This window comes from Cibotium barometz, chromosome 38 (genome assembly GCF_041138505.1).
Source record: "Cibotium barometz isolate CiBa-2024 chromosome 38, ASM4113850v1, whole genome shotgun sequence".
In the NCBI taxonomy this organism is placed as follows: domain Eukaryota; kingdom Viridiplantae; phylum Streptophyta; class Polypodiopsida; order Cyatheales; family Cibotiaceae; genus Cibotium; species Cibotium barometz.
Window position 1 is genome coordinate 36,360,386 of NC_141083.1, and position 18,960 is coordinate 36,379,345.

Sequence of the window (18,960 nt, forward strand, 5' to 3'; positions counted from 1 at the left end):
TCAGGCATGCTAGAATGCGGAGGCCTGATCCGAGGTATCTCCTCTTGGGTGAAGTGGGTTCGCAGCAGCCCGAGGTGGTCCACGGGATCCTTTGTATGGGTGTCCTCCTCCTGGGTCCTATAGAGGCTAGTGATGGTTGGTTGGCGCAAGTGTCACATGCACTCTGCACTCAGTGCATGGTGACAAGATGGCTCATCATTAGCAGTGCAACATTTGTACATTATTAGAACCCACTAGGATGATATTTGTCGTACACCGTGACCCCATTGTATATCCTTAGTCCAAGATAAGTCAGGCACGAGCTACGTAGCTCATTCCTTAACCTTAGCGGGTCAGTCAGTCAGTCAAGTCCCTTAACCCACTTGGAGAGAATCATTTATACATGTACAGTCAGTAGAAGCCTTAGGGTTTGCATCAGAAAGCACTCTGCATTTTGCATAATGTGCATTCATATGCCTGTGCATCATTTAGAACATCTCAGAAGCCTTAGGAAATTTACTAGGATTTATCTGGTATTTTTCTAATATTTTATGGTATTTTATTAGCATTTAATGTCATTATAAACATAAAGTTTATTAAATAAATGACCAACCAACTTGACCAGCCCCTATTTAGTATAAATAGGCTTGCATAGAGCTTAGTCTTCCATTCAGTCTTCAAAAGCTAGGCGCCTTCAGCCTCAGCATTAGAAGCATCCCCGCCTTCAGCCTAGACTAATCCAGCCCTTCTGGAGCTTCTGCGTTAGCCTCTCAACACCCCTGAAGCTTGCGTTTTTGCTCTCAACAGTCCCTGCAGTTTCATGCAGCACATCAGCAGTCTTATTCAACAGTCCCAGCAGTTTAACGCAGCACCACAGTCCTTACAGCCCTCAGGCGCAGCCACCTGTACCCTAAACGCAGCAGTTCAGACCTTCAGCCCATAGGCGCCTGCATACAACACCCTACCAAGCCCCAGTACAGCAGGTTCCCTCTACGTTTGAGCATAGATCACAGCCAGCAAGTATTCTGGACAGTTCAGTCCTGTGTTTGCAGTTCTACAGCAGTTTTCAGTCTTGCATCAGTTCTACAGCAGTACCCCGCCTTCTGTGCATCATACATGCATGCTACAGTCATCTAGTGAAGGTAACATATCATTCATAAGCATTTTCAGCATATTTACATAGCTTAGAACACTCCACCGCAGTCCTTTCTCAACCTCAGGTGTGCAGCCCTTCCTCATGCCCTTGGGAAGAGTGCATAGGCTCGAGATCAGTTCATTGAGGTGTTTCTACAGCCGTGTACGGTTCAGCCAGGCTTCCCATCCTCCGAGATCTTGCGTTTGGCTTATCTACAGTCCACAGTCATTCTCTCTAAAGTAATAAAGCAAATACTATCTCGGTAACGGGATAGGGGGCCCTTCAGTGGGTAATTTGGGACCCAATCTGGTGTTCAGTTCTCATATCTCTTTAAAGTTTGAAGTATTAAAGTGGATTGCTAAACTCACGAAACTCAGGATACAGAAGACGGTGTGAGCATTTGTGTGAAAGGATCCTCCAATACAAAGACTTCCGCTGCATATTACATTCAAGGGAGAGGTCGGGCTAGCTAGGGCCAAAGCTCTCTCAAGAAAATGTCCCTCTATCTGCACAGCTCGAGCAGGAAGAGCCCTAGGCAACGCTGGTCCACGAAGTCAATGATCTTGGAGAATGGGCCAAATCCCTCATGGAACAGGCACTGTAACATCCCACGGATCTCATTGTATACTGGCAGCAAAAGGCAGCCAGAGGTCATCTATCAGCCAGGCGTCCTCAGCAGACTAGCGCACCATCATAGGCACCTGCCTCGCGGCCTGCGTGCAGCAAAATGCAGCTTATACAGGGAGACCAGGTCAGGGCAGCAAGGAGCAGCTAACACACCATACAGGGGAGCCCAAATCTGGTCCAAAACAGTCCTGAGCAGTCCCAAGTCAAATGCAGTCCAGTGGACAGCAATCTCATCATTGTGTCCTTCAGCATTCTCTTGGCGATACATCAGGCAAATACACCAGACAACGTGAGGACCCTTGAGAGGGTTAGTTGGTACCCAATATTGTGTACTTTGAGTATCTTCTCAACAATTATCTCTGTAATTTTAGTTTTCATCAGTGTTGTGCATCATTTTCTTAACATTGAACACTTCCTCATAAGGTGCATGTAACATTGGTATCAAACCTTCATCATTGATAAAAGAAAGGTGCTGGAAATTTTTTTCAAGTTGCATGGTTGGTTTACTAGGCTCTGGGAGCACACCCCTAGTACCGGGAGTGGCTCCCATCTCTCAAGAAGTGGTTAATTTACTAGCCTTCCAGGAGGCAACCGTAAGAGCCTCCCACACCTCATAGTGGATGGGTTACTTGTGTTTGGGCACGAACACCGACACTTCCACTATGAGTAATCTTGAAGAGCAATCCAGCGTAGAGAGGGAGCAGCAAGAGACTCCCGTTTCTCCAACACAAGCCCATGACTATGACGCAAACCCTTTTGCACACACTTATTCTGGCGACAGATGCCAGAAAAAGCCAAAGACTGGCATCAACGGATCAACCACAACAAGAGTTTTGAAGCCTTACTCCTCATGGTACAGCCAGCTCCCCAACCATGATCATCAACACTTCCAAAGAAGATCCAATTTAGTAAGTATGCAGGAGGACGGGGGCCGAGTTTTGAGCTGACCAGATCAGTCCGTCAGGGGTGTCCTCTCGCCCCTTTCCTTTTTCTCTTCTTTGCGGAGGCTTTTCTCGAGCTCTTGCATCAGCCAGGTACAGAGGCTGATCAGGAACTTTCTGTGGTCTGGGCGGGACGGTCAGCCAGCTCGGGCAAAGGTTGCATGGGCAGTTATTACACTTCCGCTGGCTCAGGGCGGTTTGGGCATTATAGATCCAGTCGATCAGAGTAGAGCCTTATTGGGGAAGCTTATTGTTCGGGGGTTGCTTCCAGGCGCTGAGCCTTGGAAAGAGCTCCTCTTGCAGCGACTGCAGGCTCGGGCGCCCCCTGCAGGGGGTACTTGGGCACCAGAGATTCGCTGGATCTTCATAGAGATGAGGAGGACAGGCCTCAGTAGAGGATGGGAGGACAAATTTGCTTTGAGTATCCTGAGAGCTTGGGAGCTGCTGAGACCGGGGCTCTCTCAACGGCCTTCTTGTGTTGAGGAGCGGGCCAGGCAGCCGCTCATCTGGAGCCCAGCAGTTCGTACGGAGCAGGGTCATATGCTGGGTTCTCGGCCTCGTCTAGCCTGGGGACCTTTAGCGGCAGGCCCAGCTCGTAGTTTTGGGGACTGGCAGACTTTTTGCAGTCTACCAGAGGAGATCCAGGTGGAAAGGCTGAGTCACTTCAGAGGGGGGTTGATTATGAGGGATGATATACAGGAGGCACTCACAGCGGAGTGGTTCACGCCTCTCGAGCCAGTGGCCCCACGGTGGATGGGGGCCTTTACACAGTTCGAGATCCTGATTGCAGTCAGAGCTAGCACTGAGGATGGCAGATGCCTCTACTATGAGATTCAGGATGAGGGCAGACTCCAGAGAGTGGAGGTGGAGTCGCCTTTGGTTGCAGAGTGCACCTTTCAGAGGATTCGGGTAGTGGCCGCCGCTTCCCGGAAGTGGCATATTGACCCCGACCCTGCTGATGTGCTCCTGGATTGGCGCATATGGGCATATGCAGCGCGCCCCTTGGCCCGGCTACAGTGGGACCCCGGGGAGTACGAGTGGCATGATCCTTATGCATCCCTTGAGGCCACAGAGATCACCTTTTTCCAGTATACTGTTCGGCTGGGACGGCATATTTTGACGGCGAGGAGGACGGTTTCTCCAGCGGCAGCGGGGCATTGGCGATTGCAGGGACTCTCAGAGGAGTTCCTGGAGGATTTCTGGGCTCGGCTCTGGGCTAGTCGGCAGGCCCGCAGGATCTCGGCTTTTCAGTGGCTGGTCGCCCACAGGGGCTCAGCAGTTGGCACTTGGCTTGTTTACAGCGGTCTTCCGGCGGCCTGCGTCCGATGCGGCCACCCTATGGAGACACAGAGACATTGCCTTTGGGACTGCCCTCAGGCACAGCAGATTTGGCTACGGATGCTGCGTATTCTGGCCCCCCTCTCTCCAGAGGGTATGTTTACGTGGGGTGCCGCTGCTTGGTCGACTTCGTCAGGGCCTGCTATGGGCTATGAGATGGAGCAGGGCAGTCAGGCCATCAGATTTATTAGGGGCCAGCCTCGCCTGATTCCGGCACCGGATTTCTCGTCCGCCAGCTGGACACAGGAGAGGGATTTACGATGGGAGCTCCTCAGCAGCCTCACCATCTGGTTCACCTGGAGGGCTCGGTGCTTTACGGCCTTTGAGGGGAGATTGGAGCCACCAGCAGAGACTGTACGGGGGATTTGGCAGGAGTTGATCCACACCCTGCGAGGACAGTACGACCGCATCCGGGGAGACTCGGATGAGGCGATCTTACGGCGCCAGGCCTTTCACACCACTTGGCGCTGTGGCCCGTTCTACACCTTACACACGGGATCCCCCCGTTGGCACTACAGGCCACCTGTTTGGCTCTTCCCCCCCCCCCCTATTGTATGATTTAGCCACTCAGTTCTTTATACTGATGCTTGTATTTTGCAGCACCTAGGGAGAGTCTCCCGGGCTGCCATGATGTATTCGCTGCTCTTCTCTCTCTTAGGAGCAGGAGAGATCTTTTGTAGCCCTACGGGCGTTTTTATATAACTAATGAAAGAATCTTTTCTCGGAAAAAAAAAAAAATTTAGTAAGTATGATAGATTCTTGGCTTCATCAATTCGTTCCATATTTTTCCGTTGTTACGAGGTCCGACCAAGAAGGATCATGTTAGCCACTATGCACCTCACAGGAGATGCTAGCATAAAGTGGCATGATTGGCCAAGCCAACATACCCATCCTTTGATCGGTGTGGTGGTGAATGTGCTAGATTTGTGGAGGATCTCAAAATTCGTTTCTTGCCTCCACAATACCTAGAGCCCTTGAGGATGAGTTTTGGAGTCTATGGCAGGCTTCGCAACCCATCCTCACCTATGCAAACCAAGTCAACCGATTAGGGCTTCAATTGCAAAAGTCGGATAAGGATAGATTGTGTGCCTTTTTGTATGGGATAGACCACACGAGATACACTCGCAAGAACATGGAGATGAAGTACACCATGGCAAGCCCAAGTAAGATCAATCTTCCAAACCCAAGTGTACTCCCAATGGGAGTAAGACCTAGGGACAAAAGTCCTCCCAGACCTCCTCCGAGTATTCCAGCACGAACGGTGCCAAGCCTACAGGGGCTCAACCAGAGTTGTATTGGCATATATGCTATGAGTAGTGCCACATGTGAACATGGGCTAACCAAGGGCACTTTTCTCCCTTTGGGTTTTTCCCCTTGGATATTAGGTGTGAAAAGACACCACATTTATTGTATTTTGATATTGTGGAGTCAACCCCCAAGCTCCACACATTCAATGCTATCATCTTTGTGTGAGCATCAATCACCATCTCTCTTGAGTGTTCTTGCTGCTGTTCATTGTCTCTGTCTGTGTGCAGCCCTAACCCTAACAGTGGTATCAGAGCAAGGTTTCCCATGTTCTACACGCGAGGTTTCCGTTCCTGGAAGTTCCGTCCGTCGACCAGCTGTGCAGTTCCGTCGTCGACCTGCCCGCCCGTCAAATCCTGCTCTGCGGCGCCACCCATCTTGGCACTCAGCCCCTTCGCCTCCCGTTTCAACCTCCACAAGGGGCGGCACTAGTAACGAGGGCTCTATCACTGCCCCGCCACCCGGCTGAGCTCGCACCACAGTGGGCGGCGGCGATGGCTAGCTGAGCCCTGCCACATTTGTGGCTTACATGGCACAGGCCCACATTTTTGACAAATTTTGGCTCACTCCGTCCGGCGGACGTGTCGTCCCGCGACAACTCCGTCGCCTTCCTGATTCCGTCATCCAGCTCGTCGCCGTTGCCGTGGCCCAGCCCGTCGCCCACGCGTGCGCCGCCGCCAACTACAGCGCCCCCCACACTTTTGCAGCTTCCGCACGTGCGCCGATGCCTACAAACTCCCGCGGTTTGCGACTCCGTCCAACGACCCATCGCCAAGTGCCACGTCTGCCGGTTCCGCCAAAGCCATCGTCACTGCAGCTGGTGACCCACGTCAACAACTCCTACTACCGTCGACGCCTACACGTCAACCTAACTATTGCCCATCTTCAGTCCACCACCTGCAGCAAGCAAGCTAGCAACACCTGCCTCCCTGCAAATTCAAGGTTCCAATCACACAGGTAATTGATTTTTGCTTCAGTTCATGGGGCTTTTGTGAATTTATTGCTTCATTGCAAAAATCAAGTGCAGCCAACAGTGCAGGGCAAAATTTGGGTACAGGACTCAAAGAAAATTTGGGGATTTTTCAGAATTTGTGCTTAATTGCACAATTGTAGTTACTAGACACAGAGAAATTTGGGGCTTTCTTAAAATTAGTGCTTAATTGCACAATTAAAGCTCATTGGTACACAGATTTTTGGGGCTTTTGTGAATTCTGTACAATTGACACATAAATCAGCCCATTGGTGCTCAAAAATTTGCGGATTTTCAGCATTGCAATTATCTGCAACCTCATATTCGGGGCAAAACATTTGCACAAGACTTTGTGGTTGCTTGACATTGCACTCTGGTACTTTTGGGATTTTGCCTGCAGGTGCTTTTTACAACATATTTGTGTTTTTTACATCATATTTGGTTGCACGTGTTTGCATGTCTCTTGGTAAAGAGATTTTAGCAAATGGCTGGAAATACGACCGATATATTCAAGGTTGGATGGCAGTAATTACTCCCTCTGGAGTTTCATGGTACGAAATCTTCTTGTGGCCAAAGGATTATGGGGTTATGTGTCACGTGAAGATGTACGCCCTGTTGACATAGCACCTAACATGCCTGGCCGTGGTGCTCAACAAGCTACAGTACCCACTCCTCCCTCACAGGAGCGGAAGAGATGGGATACTCGCAATGCCCAAGCGATGGCTTTGATTGCTTTGTCGGTAAGCCGATCAATCATGTAACTATTTGGTCCTCCTAGCTCTTTTCACATGATGAAATCCATGCCCGGACACCATACAGGTGGAAGAAGACATAAAAAGGTAAAGCAAAAGCATGAAGGCTTTTTGGCAAAAAGCAAGGTCTCTTACAAGTATAAAAAGGATTGGACTTTTCTTGTAAGACCATGAACAAGATCATTGAAGATTGAAGGAGATTGTGAAGTGTGTGTGGGCATCATTATGATCATGGAGAGCTTCTTTGCCATCAACACCGCCTCCAACTTGCTTTTCAGATGTACAGTTAGCCCTAGACTTGTATGGGCATATGCATGGGCGATACGAACGCGTGTACGGGCATGTACGGATAGAAATTTCAGAAACCCTAAAACTGCTCCAAAAACCCTAAAAACTGCTTTTTGGATGTTTTTATCGCCCAAAAAGCATTAAAACAGGTTTTGTATCAGTTTTCTTGCGAGAAAGAGCTTTTCCATGGTTTTCAATGTTTTGGAACAGATTGCAGAATAGAAATTTGGTGACTTTTTATGTCATCAAGAAGGGTTTTCTTATGATACAAACCTAGGTTATATGTAACACAAGGAATTGAGACCAAAGTAATGGAAGAGTGCCATGCTTCTCCATACATGGGGCATAGAGACACCTTGACTACACTTCAAGCTTTGGAGAGCTATTTTTATTGCCCTAGTATGAGAAAGACATTGAGCTTTATGATTCGAGAATGTTTGTTTTGTCAGAAGTTCAAGTTTGATCGACAAACACCAGCAGGATTATTGCACCCATTGAATGATCTATGGGAGAATATTGCTATGGATTTTATCTTTGGATTGCCAAAGTCAAGGAATGATGGTATATGGCTCTTTCACGATACCAAGAAGATCAACCATGTTATCCCCGGAGGAACTTGTTTTGAAGAATCCACCATGTGTGGAAGAGCCAGAACAGATTGTGTTTCATTGTGTGGAGAGGAAAGACATGTTAGAAGTCATCTCCTGTCTTTATCAGACACCAAGGCCTCTATTGTGGGTGCGCTCGCCCTTTGTACGTGTTCTCTCATTTTTCCTCACTCCCCGTATTTTTTTCCCTATTTTTCCATGGTGTGCAAGGCTGCCTTGTGCTGGCAGGATGGTCCAGATGCTCGCCGACTACTGGGTGCTCGCCGACTGGAGCAGGCCGACCTCACACGTGTGCATGTTGGCCGACTGGAGTAGATGCTAGTCGGGTGACTTCAGCATGCTATCGGTTGCTCTTCTACAGGCCGACTGCACTCATGGCGCCATATAAAATGGCCCCATGGCCTCCCACTTCTTTGTATCATCTTTTCATTGCGGGATCTTGTGTATAGAGAAGAGTTACACGCCTATCTCTCTCCTCCTCTTGTGCTGTCTATTTTCTGCACTCTACTTGCTCTTGTGGTCTCAAATTTGGTTATCATCTCCGCTGCGTATTTTGACATGGTATCAGAGCCCTAGGCTCTTGAAAGATCTTGGGAGTTTTCTGAGCAAGAGGGGGATTGTTGCGTTGCTAATTGGTGGACTGTTGGGGACTATTCAGGAAGAGAAGTAGCAAGAGGAAGGCGGGCTAAGTTGCTGGACAGCCACGCAGGTTTAAAGTTTTTTGTCCCACCCACCCACCCTTTTCAGTTTCATCCCCGCGATGGCAGATTTGTTAGAGCTGGCTGAGAAGCATGTGAAGATCCCAACTCTCCCCACGTTCCCTGTGGACCGTCAGTTGGACGGGAACAATTACGGCATCTGGAAGGTTATGATGGAGTCTGTGCTGGAGTCATATGACCTTGCTGATTTCATCGTTATCGGGGTTCCACGTCCGGAAGCAGAGGAAGGGGAGTTACTGTCAATGAAGAAGGACCGCGAGGCACAGGCACAGATGTGGGCTCTTGTCAACGCTAAGGTCCGGTCATTTATCTTCCTCAACTGCACACCACAAGTAATCAATCACGTTAAGCATATGACGCTGGCCAGAGGCATATGCCAGCACTTGGCTTCTCTTTATAACAGGGTATCGCCCATGAAGAGGATTTCCTTGGAAGTGCAGATGCGGGTTATGAACCCTGCAAAGTCGTCGACGATACGGGAGCACATTAACAAGCTGCAGGCCCTTCAGCAGGAAGTCCTCCAGGCTGGAAAGGAGATATCATCAGAAGATATGGCCATTACTTTGCTGTCCCACTTGCCTACTCAGTATTCTGCTTTCTACTCCTCTTTGATTACTAGTGGCAGGCTCAGCACCATTACCTGGGAGGAGCTTGTGCCCATGGTCTTGCACCAAGAGAAACGTTTCACGAACCCTCCTCACAACGGAGGTTCGGAGGCCTTAACTGGCCAACGGCCGAAAGGCCGGAATAACAACAAGGGCAAAGGAAAGGCTTCACCGGAGAAGTCTTCTGAGAAGAAGCCTGATACAGAATGAGAGAAACTGAAGGCCGAGCGGTCCTACAATGATTGTGGCGAGAAAGGCCACTATTGGAGGAAGTGTCCTCAGCGGACTGGGAAGAGTGCTGATTCTTCAACCTCAGCTGCAAAGACTCCTGCATTTGTGCACTTAGAGATGATGGACTGTTGCATGACAAATGAAGATCAATACAAGGATGCAACAAAAAAGACACTTAGGGCTCTTGAAAAGAGTTCCAAGTTGTAGATGAATGTGGGAGAGAGCTTGACAATAATTCCACATGGGAACTTTTGGGAGTTCTAGAATTTTTGTATAAAAGGTGGCCCATTTGAGAGTTAGGGGGGACTCTTTGGTCATTTGGTTGAGAGGCTCATAGAGAGAGCTTGCTCCATAGCTCCTTCTCAAGTGCTCTCCCAAGGCTCTCCATCTCCATTCTTGCTTCAATCTTGTATTCTCTATTCTCTACATTTTCAATGATATGAGGTTTTGGTCTACACACTTGCTAATCTAGATTTCTTAATGATGTTTTGATTTGTGAGTTGTAGAGTGCATGTGATGAAGCTTGTGCATGAAATAATGTGTAGTTGAGGCTTGTGTGATAGCTCTTTGCATGTTAGGTTCTTTGCATAAGTTGCATTTTTGTGCTTAAGTGTAGCCTAATCTTGATGCTTTGATTATGTATGATTGATTGCTTGAGTGTTGAAGAAGGATTGAGTAGGACTAGAAGTCATTAGTGTGTGGTTAACTCATCTTCTCCCATTCGGGATAGCCTCTATGCGCTAACCGGGTTGCATTCACGGATTGACAAGTGTGTGGGTTGGAGTGTAGCCTCCGCTATGCTATGATGTCCCAAACAATGGCGCCGCTGCCGGGGAACGCACACCTAAGTTAGTGAAGGGTGTTAACCATTACTTCTTACTAAGTGCTCCGTTGATTGCAAAATCGTGGATTAGGGTAGACTAGAGTAGAGTTTGCAAGGGCATTGAGTGTGTGATCTTAAGGGCGCCTTGTGTGTTTTCGGTTTTTTGATTAGAAGCAAAAAAAAAAAAAACAAAATTAATTAAAACCCCAATGCGGTAGAGAAATCCCGCCATTAATCAGATTTATGCACTTTCTGTTTTTGCATCTTTGATGGGGTTGGCGAGTGGTAGATAGGAAGTGTTGGAGGCGGCCTTTCTTCTATTGTTTTGTTGTGTTGTTATTGTGTGGGGAGGCGTTTCCATCAAGCATATCAAAGAAAAATAGATATATATATATATATATATATATATATATATATATATTTCATGCGGCTGTAAGACGGCGTTGGAGATGGCAGTGAGGGCGGCCTTGTGAAAACGAAGGCTGCATCGAAGGTATACACTGACCATAGTTGCCACACGTTTTTTGAAACGCGTTTTTGAAACGTGTTTGAAACGTTTCAAAAACGTTTCAAACAAATTTCCAAAAGTTTTTTAAAAGTTTTTTTCAAATTTTTTTTCAGGTGTTTTTTCCAGGTTTGTTTTAGGGGGGTGTCCATAAATTTATGTTTGGTACAGTTTAATGCTAAAATCTACATTCAACTTTCATATACATGAATCATGATACATCATGAATGATGAATCCATGATTCAAATTTCATACTGAATCCTGATTCTTAATACATCATACATGATTACAATTTACATCATACAATGATCATACATGTAACATGAATCATGATACATCATACATGATACATGGCAGTCTTCAGGAATCAGGAATTAGATCATAGATGGCAAAAACCCATATAATTATTAATAGCATAACCAGTTTGAAGTTACAAGTTACAACTTACAACATACTAAGCAACATACTAAGCACTAGTGAATAGTGTCAAATGATAAATCTGAAATCTGAAATACAGATGTCTGTACCGAAAGACCAAATACAAAAACTCTGAAAAAACAAATGGTCTCCAATGTCTGGAGTCTGGACTCTCAACTCTAGACTCAAGTGTCAAGAGTCAAGAGTCACTAGTAGTAACTAGTAACTACTCAGCATCATCCTCCTCTGAGGAATGTGAGTCTGTGTCGTAAGAAGATGAAGCCTCAGCCTCAGCCTCAGCACTCGTAGATGCATGATCTGCTGATGTCGGTGCCCGTGATCGTGTCATAGTAGCTGGTGCCATCATCTCCTCATATAGCATGGCATAGATGTCGCGCTCCTCAGCAGGGATCTCTGGTACGTCCTTCACTTTCTCTATGTCGATCTTGTCGACATTCACTTGGCGCGGCTCAATGGGATTGCCTTGCTGCTCAATTAAACGGAGGTTGCAATGACAATACACCAACCGTTCTAATTGAGCAGTGGACAATTTGTTCCTCTTCTTTGTATGGAAGAGGGCCCATGTGCTCCAGTTTCTCTCACATGGACCAGAGCTGCAATCCTGTGAGAGGACTCGTAATGCAAGGCGTTTCTGTCAAAAGATAACAGAAAACTTTATAAATAATAAGAAGAAACAACTTATATAAGTTGTAAGTACTAAGTTGTTACTTCAAAGTGCAAACTTATTACATGTAAGTTGTAACTTGTCAGTGGGCACTTACCAGAACTGGAGTACCGATGCCATATTTCTCCCACCAAGAGACTGGCTGAAGCTGAGTCTCTCTCAAAACTGCAGTGGCTCTCCCAAAGGCATGACTCCCATTCCGAAATACTAGGAGCTCATCCTCTAACTTCCTGAGGAGCTGAACATCACCTCCAGTCCAGGTCTGGATGTAAGACTGCCATCCCTCTTCTAGCTCCTCATTGTTGAACTGCTCCTCATTCCGCCATAGTGGGTGTAGTATATGGGCAACCGCATGGATTGGCCTATGAAACCAATCCCATCTACGGTTCCACACCTCCCTGATGTCCTGGATCCTGTTCAACGACACTTGGAAGCATGGAATTAATATCAATGTATAATGTGGCCACTGGCAACTAAAAGAACAACAATGACATACAATGATACATACCTCTCAGCTGATAGTATAGTGCATCGATCTAGGGCCTCTCCAATGCGGTCCATGAACTCATATAAGAGTCCAAGGGTGCTGCCCTCCATGTCCGTAATGCGAAGCACACTATATATAGGCTGAGTGGCCGTGACAAGTGCAAGGGCCTCAGCCCACCAAGTGTCTCGCATTACCGCGCGCACAAATGCTACTGCCTTGGGATGCTCTCTATCATCCCATGCCATCCACTCCTGAGAGACAACAGTGCGGAGTAAACCTGTACGGACCCGCACAAGCCTCTCAACCACAATGAGCATGTAAGCAAACCTGGTGTTTGAGGGCTTCAACAACTCCAAATCACTGTGTGCACGAAACATAGCTAAAACCTTTGGCCTCTTGGTGACAAACTTCACCATGCTCCGAGAAGTACTAAAGAGGTCGGCAATCCACCCAATTTTGGCCACATCCTCTATCAAGAGGTCCAAGCTGTGTGATGCACATGGAGTCCACACTATCTTTGGAAACTCATCCTCTAACATCCTGCCCATAGATACACAATTTGACCCATTATCTGTAACTACCTGCACTATGTTCTCTGGGCCAATCTCTAGCACTGCCTCACGCAAATGTCTCCATATGAATGCTCCAGTAACAACTGTACCTGGAACCGAGGCATCAATGGCACGCAAAAACATTGTGCCCTTACAACAGGACACCAAAATGTTATATACATTTCTCTTTCTCATGTCTGTCCAGCCATCACAAAGCAATGTGCATCCATATTTCTGCCAGGTTGCCTTCAAAGGCTCCATCTCAAGCTCCACTGCCTTCTTCTCCTTCCTTAAGTGGGTTTTGCGAAGGGACTCATAAGATGGACCCTCCCACTCATACCCAATGCGGCTGATAGCTTTAATGGCCTTCTTCCAACGAGGAGTACGCACGACGTGAAATGACAAAGCGCATTGTATAAACAACTTTGTCAATTCACGTGTGGCCTCCTTGACAGCTTGCTTTTGTATGCCTGCTTTAATGCCTGCCCTCTTTAGAGAAGGCACGGTGGGCAATGAAGATCTGTGGGCTACAGGAATGGAGCTAGACCCACCTGCTTGACTCTGCAAATCATCCTCTGTCCTAGCTCTTTTGGACACATCACCTACAGAATCTGTATCCTGTACATCATCATCAATAGGCTGAATTCCCTTTGCTGCTTCATGTTCTCTCTTCCATTGCTGAAGAGACGCTACAACCTCTCTTGGTACTTGACTGCAAGGGCCAATGCCTTCCCCTCTTACTCCTGTAAAATGGGCCTTTACCCTAATAATAGACCCACCTGACACTTTGGCACAAAAATTGCATTTCCACCTTTCTGTGCCTGAACCCCCATATCTGCTCACAGGAGTTACGTGGTTCCACATGGCATCCTTAGCCCGAGGCATGATGAATGAATGAAGAAATTTGGGCAACCTGGCAAGAAATGCCCAAATTTCAAATCTGAAATTTGGTCCAAAATCAGAAAAAATCAGCATTTAGGGTTATTAAAAACCTGAGAAGCAGGGTGCGTAGGGGCCGGAGGAGTAGGCTTGGTGCGTAGGCAAGGTGTGCATGCACCAATGTAGGCAACCTGGCAAAAAATGCCCAAATTTCAAATCTGAAATTTGGTCCAAAATCAGAAAAAATCAGGATTTAGGGTTAGTACAAACCTGTTACCTACGGTGCGTAGGGGCCGGGGGAGAAGGACTGGTGCGTAGGTAGGGGTGCAAGCAAACCTGGAAGACTTCAAAGGCTGGAAACGTCTCTTTCAAGCGTCACTTTCAAAACTGAAATGCCAGGAGATACTGCATCGTACGTTTTCTATCATAAAAAAAAACTGGCCCAGCAAAAAAACGCGTTTCAAACGTTTGAAACGTTTGCACGTTTCAAACGAGTAGCCTAAAGTTTGAAACGCGTTTTTTTGCAACTATGACACTGACGTGCATCAAGCGCTGTATCAAGAGCTGGAGTGGAAGGGCGGTTGAAAAAAAATCAGGAAGGCGGCTTAAAATATATATATATATATATATATAATACATTAACGTGGAGGGGGCCGTCGGCATCGAAACGCTGGCGTTGGCTGCAGAAGCGCTGAAGCGCTGTGGAAGAAAAAAAATATTAATCTATATATATATATATATATATATCGAAGGCCACTCCACCTGAGTCGCCGGCCTCTTCTTCGCCGCTACAGCCACCCAACAGCATTGCAACGGCCACCGGCCAGTCTCCACATGGCCGGCCAGTCACTTCTCCTCGTCTGCTTGCTAGCCACCGCCTACAGCCCTTCCTTGCTGCAGTAGAAGAGGTGGCCGTGAGAAGGTGTTTAGGCGGCGGCTAAAGTGGCGGCAAGAAGCAAGCAAGCGACTGAGAGCTGGGTGCTCAGGCGAACGCAGAGAAGCGACTGGAAGCGAAGAGGAGGCGACCGGCAGTTGCTGTAGAAGACAGAAGAAAAGGAAGAGAACCAGCTGAGGGAGAGCTGGCAGCATTGAAGACTCGGCGAGCGTGTGCGCGCCAGCGACAAATCCGGCATGCGGCGAGCCGGGAAACGGCGGAGGATAAGGTAGGTTTAATTTTTATTTTTTTTATTTTTATTTTTTTTTAATTTTTATTAATCTTTCATGTATTTTTTTGTATTTTTAAATAAATAATAATAATAAAAAACAAAAAAATATTTAAAAAAAACAAAAAGAGAAAAAGAGATTTTTTTTTTAAAGGGAAAGAAAAAAGAAGAAAAAAGAAAAAGAAAGAAAAAAGAAAAAAAGAAAAAAAAACTCCTTAAAACAATAAATTTATTTTTTTTTTTTTAAAGAGAGAAAAAAAACAATTTTTGTTTTTTTTCCATTGTTCATTATTTAAATTTTTGCATAATTAAAGTAGCGTGCATTTTTTATTTTTTGTAATTAATGCATAATTAGTAAATTCATATTTTTTATATTTGGCACGAAATTTATTAGTTTAAAAAACAAACAAACAAACAAACAAAAAAAACAACAAAAGGAGAAAAAAAAAACAAAAGAAAATTGAAATTTTTTTTTGATAAATTAAGTGTTTTTCAGGAGTCTACTTTTGTGCATATTTTGTAATTCTTCATTTTTTTAATTTTTTGCATAATTAGTGTAACTTGCATTTTTTAATTTTTGTAACTTTGTGCATAATTAGTATTTTTTTTAGTGTGATTCATAAATTTTGTGTAAATTTAAAAAAAATAAAAGAAATAAAAATAAAAATCATAAAATCATGTAAAAAAATCATGTAAAAAATAATAATAATAAAAAAATAGGATAGATAGTTACGCCACACATACTCCTTTTAGTTGCATTTAGTGATTAGGTAGGTTAAAAATATATATATATATATATATACATATATATATATATATTTTATTTAAAAACAAAAAAACAAAACAAAACAAAACAAAAACACATAAAAAACCCAAAAAAAATTGACCTTATGCACTTGCGGTCGGGACGTCTTGTAGATTCTGCCATAGGGCCTAGGGCACCTTCTAGAGTACCTACGCAAGAAAGTGGGACCCAATCGGTAGCAAATTTGCCAGATATTGCTGAAACCCTTTCTGAATCCCAATCCGATACCCTTTCCTCTAGAACAACTAGTTCATTGTCCATGGACAATCTAGGGCCGACAAATAGTCATCCCGTAGCCCCAAATAGGACACCCTCAAGATCCTTTAATCCATTTGAAGCCGACACCATGGGGTTAACACTCAATGTGAGACTCCAATATGTCTACACAAATGCTTAAGGAGCTGAGATCTTTAGGGACCCACAACAACGGTATCTTGTTAAGATCGCAGACATTTTCTCAGAACTTGATAGAGCACCTCTAGTCAATGACCAGGATAACATGTACATGGGTGGAGATGGTGTTCGCTACGAAGTCACCTACCATCCAGAAAAGGTAGACAAATTAGGGAAGCTCTCTAAAACCGAGTTCTTAGACTTATCAGAACTTTCCAGAGCAAGGGAGTCTAGAGATGACTGGCTCATTGAGCCGGACATGCCTGGACCATCCAATGCCCAGTCCTCAAAGCCATCCATAGATGATTTACTTCTTGTAGATCTAAATTTGGAAAGGGATAGGAAAGGCAAGTGTAAAATGGATCAGGGGGCTGAAAGCCAATGGGAGTTTGTACGACAAATTCCAGTGACAAAGGTCTTACAGGATGACCCACTTCAAGAGGTCTATAAGGACTCGTTAGAGGGATATTATGTCACAACTAGATTGCCACAGCTGGATCTTCCTCTAGCTCATGTGGCGATAGTTGAGAAGCTTGCAGGACACATGAACAGAATAATTGATAAATGGACCAATGAATACCGAACCTTAGATTGGAAAGAGATTCGGGAACTCACGTGGAAAGGACAACCATTATTCATGGAAGTGTTCTCAACAAATACAGCCAAACCAGGAGAGACAGCCTTTCTTGGAGAAACTGTTGCTCCTCCCCTACGAGAGTTCACTAGAGAGGGACCTTCAACATCTAAGTGGACCACAGCTAGTAGCCCAACTCTAGCACCAAGATATCGTCCTACACCAAATGTGCGACCACAGGTCACACCACCAACATCTTTCTCATTATAACAATCGGAGGGTAGGGGAGCCAACTCGGCCTCCCATTAATGCACCTCCTGAAATGCGGGTGACAAGATCTTTGGAGGGGTTTGGTGAGGCTGGTAATAGGGTACCCACACCAATTTTGGAAACATGTAGACCATCTTTCCAAAGAGAGGAACAATTCCCACTGAGAGTGAGAGGCCGTAGGCCCTATGATGAGTATTCAAGACAAGTAAGGCCATCAACTCTTCAGAAACTGGTAAAGAAGTATGAAGGGTCGGGAGATCCATACGACCATGTAGCAGCATTTAGGCAAGCAGTTCGAGCTGAGCAAGTGGCTAATAAGCATACTCAAATTGAAGGATTTGGACTCACTCTTGAGGGAAAAGCCCTGGCTTGGTTTCAGGCATTAGAGGCTTCAGACAAATCTTCTTTACGAGTTTTGGAAGAGAGATTCATTGCTGCTTTTTCCTTGATGGGAATTCAACATGACACGGTAGCACACATCTACTCTTTCAAGCAAGGCGAGAATGAGAGTGTTAGAGACTGTGTAAATAGAATGAAGCAGTACATTAATCGTTGCCCAGAGGATGAGAAGCCCGCCCAAAGTCGATTAATTTCTCTCTTCTTAAAAGGACTCAAAAATTCAACACTGCATACACATCTCTATGCGAAGAAACATACAAATTTCAATGAGTGTTGCCATGATGCTATGGATTTCACCGATAACTTCAAATTCCAAGATGGTTCTGGCCCAGAGGTGAAACCTAGAGATCTGTGGGGTGATGACCAAAGTTCAGGGTCTAGCGCGCTAGTAAATCCAGACCAGATAGCTAACCTAGTACTAAGGAGATTGGGACAGACCTATCGTCCACCCTTGCAGCCACAACAGCAGCAGCAGAGAATGAGGAGTGTACTTCCTACAGGTCCTCATCTTTGTGGAGCATGTGGCGGTAACCATAAAACAGAGGATTGTAACACCTTTTCTCCTCTAGTCACAAACCAACCCACAAAAAAGTGGTGCCAAGCCTGTGCTTGGAACTTTACCCATACCACACAGGAATGTACTCGCATTGCAAGAATGAGACAAGAACGTGAGCAGCCAAGGGGTGGAGTGGCTCCACAAATGTATCAACATTATACTAATTTTGAACGTAAGCCACCGATGGCACAAGAGCAAGCACGACCTGTTCTTGGTGCTCAACCTCCTGCTCCAGGGACTGCTCCTGTGAGGGTTGTCGACTACGACAATTCAAATATGTGTAGAGACTTGGTAAACCCAGGCTATGTGGAGGAAGAATATGTATCATATTCATCCAAAGAAAATATCTTTGAAAGTCCCGCATACCCAAGCCCAGCACTGGACGTTCAACCAGGGGAACAAAACTCTTTAATGTTGCTAGGCGGCTACCAACCTAGGACTCCAGGCCCCTCAGGTCAATGGCAGCCAAGGAAAGTAGAGGCCAAACCAATGGGCCCCTGTTATGAGTGCGGAGAACCCCATTGGGCTCGTGATTGTCCACATCGCTCTAGGCAAGCATCTTGGTCCAATACAACAGTACAACAGTTTCCACCAATTGAAAGATATTGTCTAGGGTGTTGTGTAGAACACTTCCCAAAGGATTGTCTGCTGAAACCACATGAGGAGGGCATCTCTCAACCAAAGGTCTCACTCAACCTTGTAGGGACAGTTCCATCGCCACCTTCATCTGAGAATGAGGATGTCGTGCCACTTAGAGTCATGACTAGATCACAGACACGAAATGCCGAAATACAAACTGATGAGACACCTCGAACTAGGGATGCAAAGACAAATCTAGTGGACAAGACTCTACAGTCTAATAGAAAAAAAACCACTAGGAGGAAGAAGAACTGAAACAAGCAAACTAAAAGTACATCCACTAGTTCTCAAGAAGCCTCTAAACAAAACATGAGG

General features: G+C 45.8%; 2 protein-coding genes across 2 annotated transcripts in view; both read right to left on the reverse strand.

Annotated features, from left to right (window-relative positions):
- LOC147616657 (uncharacterized) overlaps window positions 1-18,960 on the reverse strand; it is a 108,504-nt gene that overhangs the window by 36,416 nt on the left and 53,128 nt on the right. The window lies entirely within an intron of this gene.
- On the reverse strand, window positions 11,205-13,852 carry LOC147616658 (uncharacterized). The gene is made up of 3 exons (XM_086777010.1): window positions 12,438-13,852; window positions 12,027-12,342; window positions 11,205-11,896 (listed from the first exon to the last, which is right to left on the reverse strand). Exons 1-3 carry the CDS (start codon window positions 13,850-13,852, stop codon window positions 11,471-11,473), a joined length of 2,157 nt encoding a protein of 718 aa, XP_086633136.1. The 3' UTR covers window positions 11,205-11,470.

What these genes read in the sequence shown, in the direction of transcription:
- LOC147616658 (XM_086777010.1), bottom strand. Translation starts at nt 13,852, where the DNA reads ATGCCTCGGGCTAAGGATGCCATGTGGAACCACGTAACTCCTGTGAGC. An exon ending in ACTATACTATCAGCTGAGAG is followed by an intron (nt 12,343 to 12,437) that starts GTATGTATCATT and finishes GTCGTTGAACAG; the next exon opens with GATCCAGGACATCAGGGAGG. An exon ending in GCATCGGTACTCCAGTTCTG is followed by an intron (nt 11,897 to 12,026) that starts GTAAGTGCCCAC and finishes ATCTTTTGACAG; the next exon opens with AAACGCCTTGCATTACGAGT.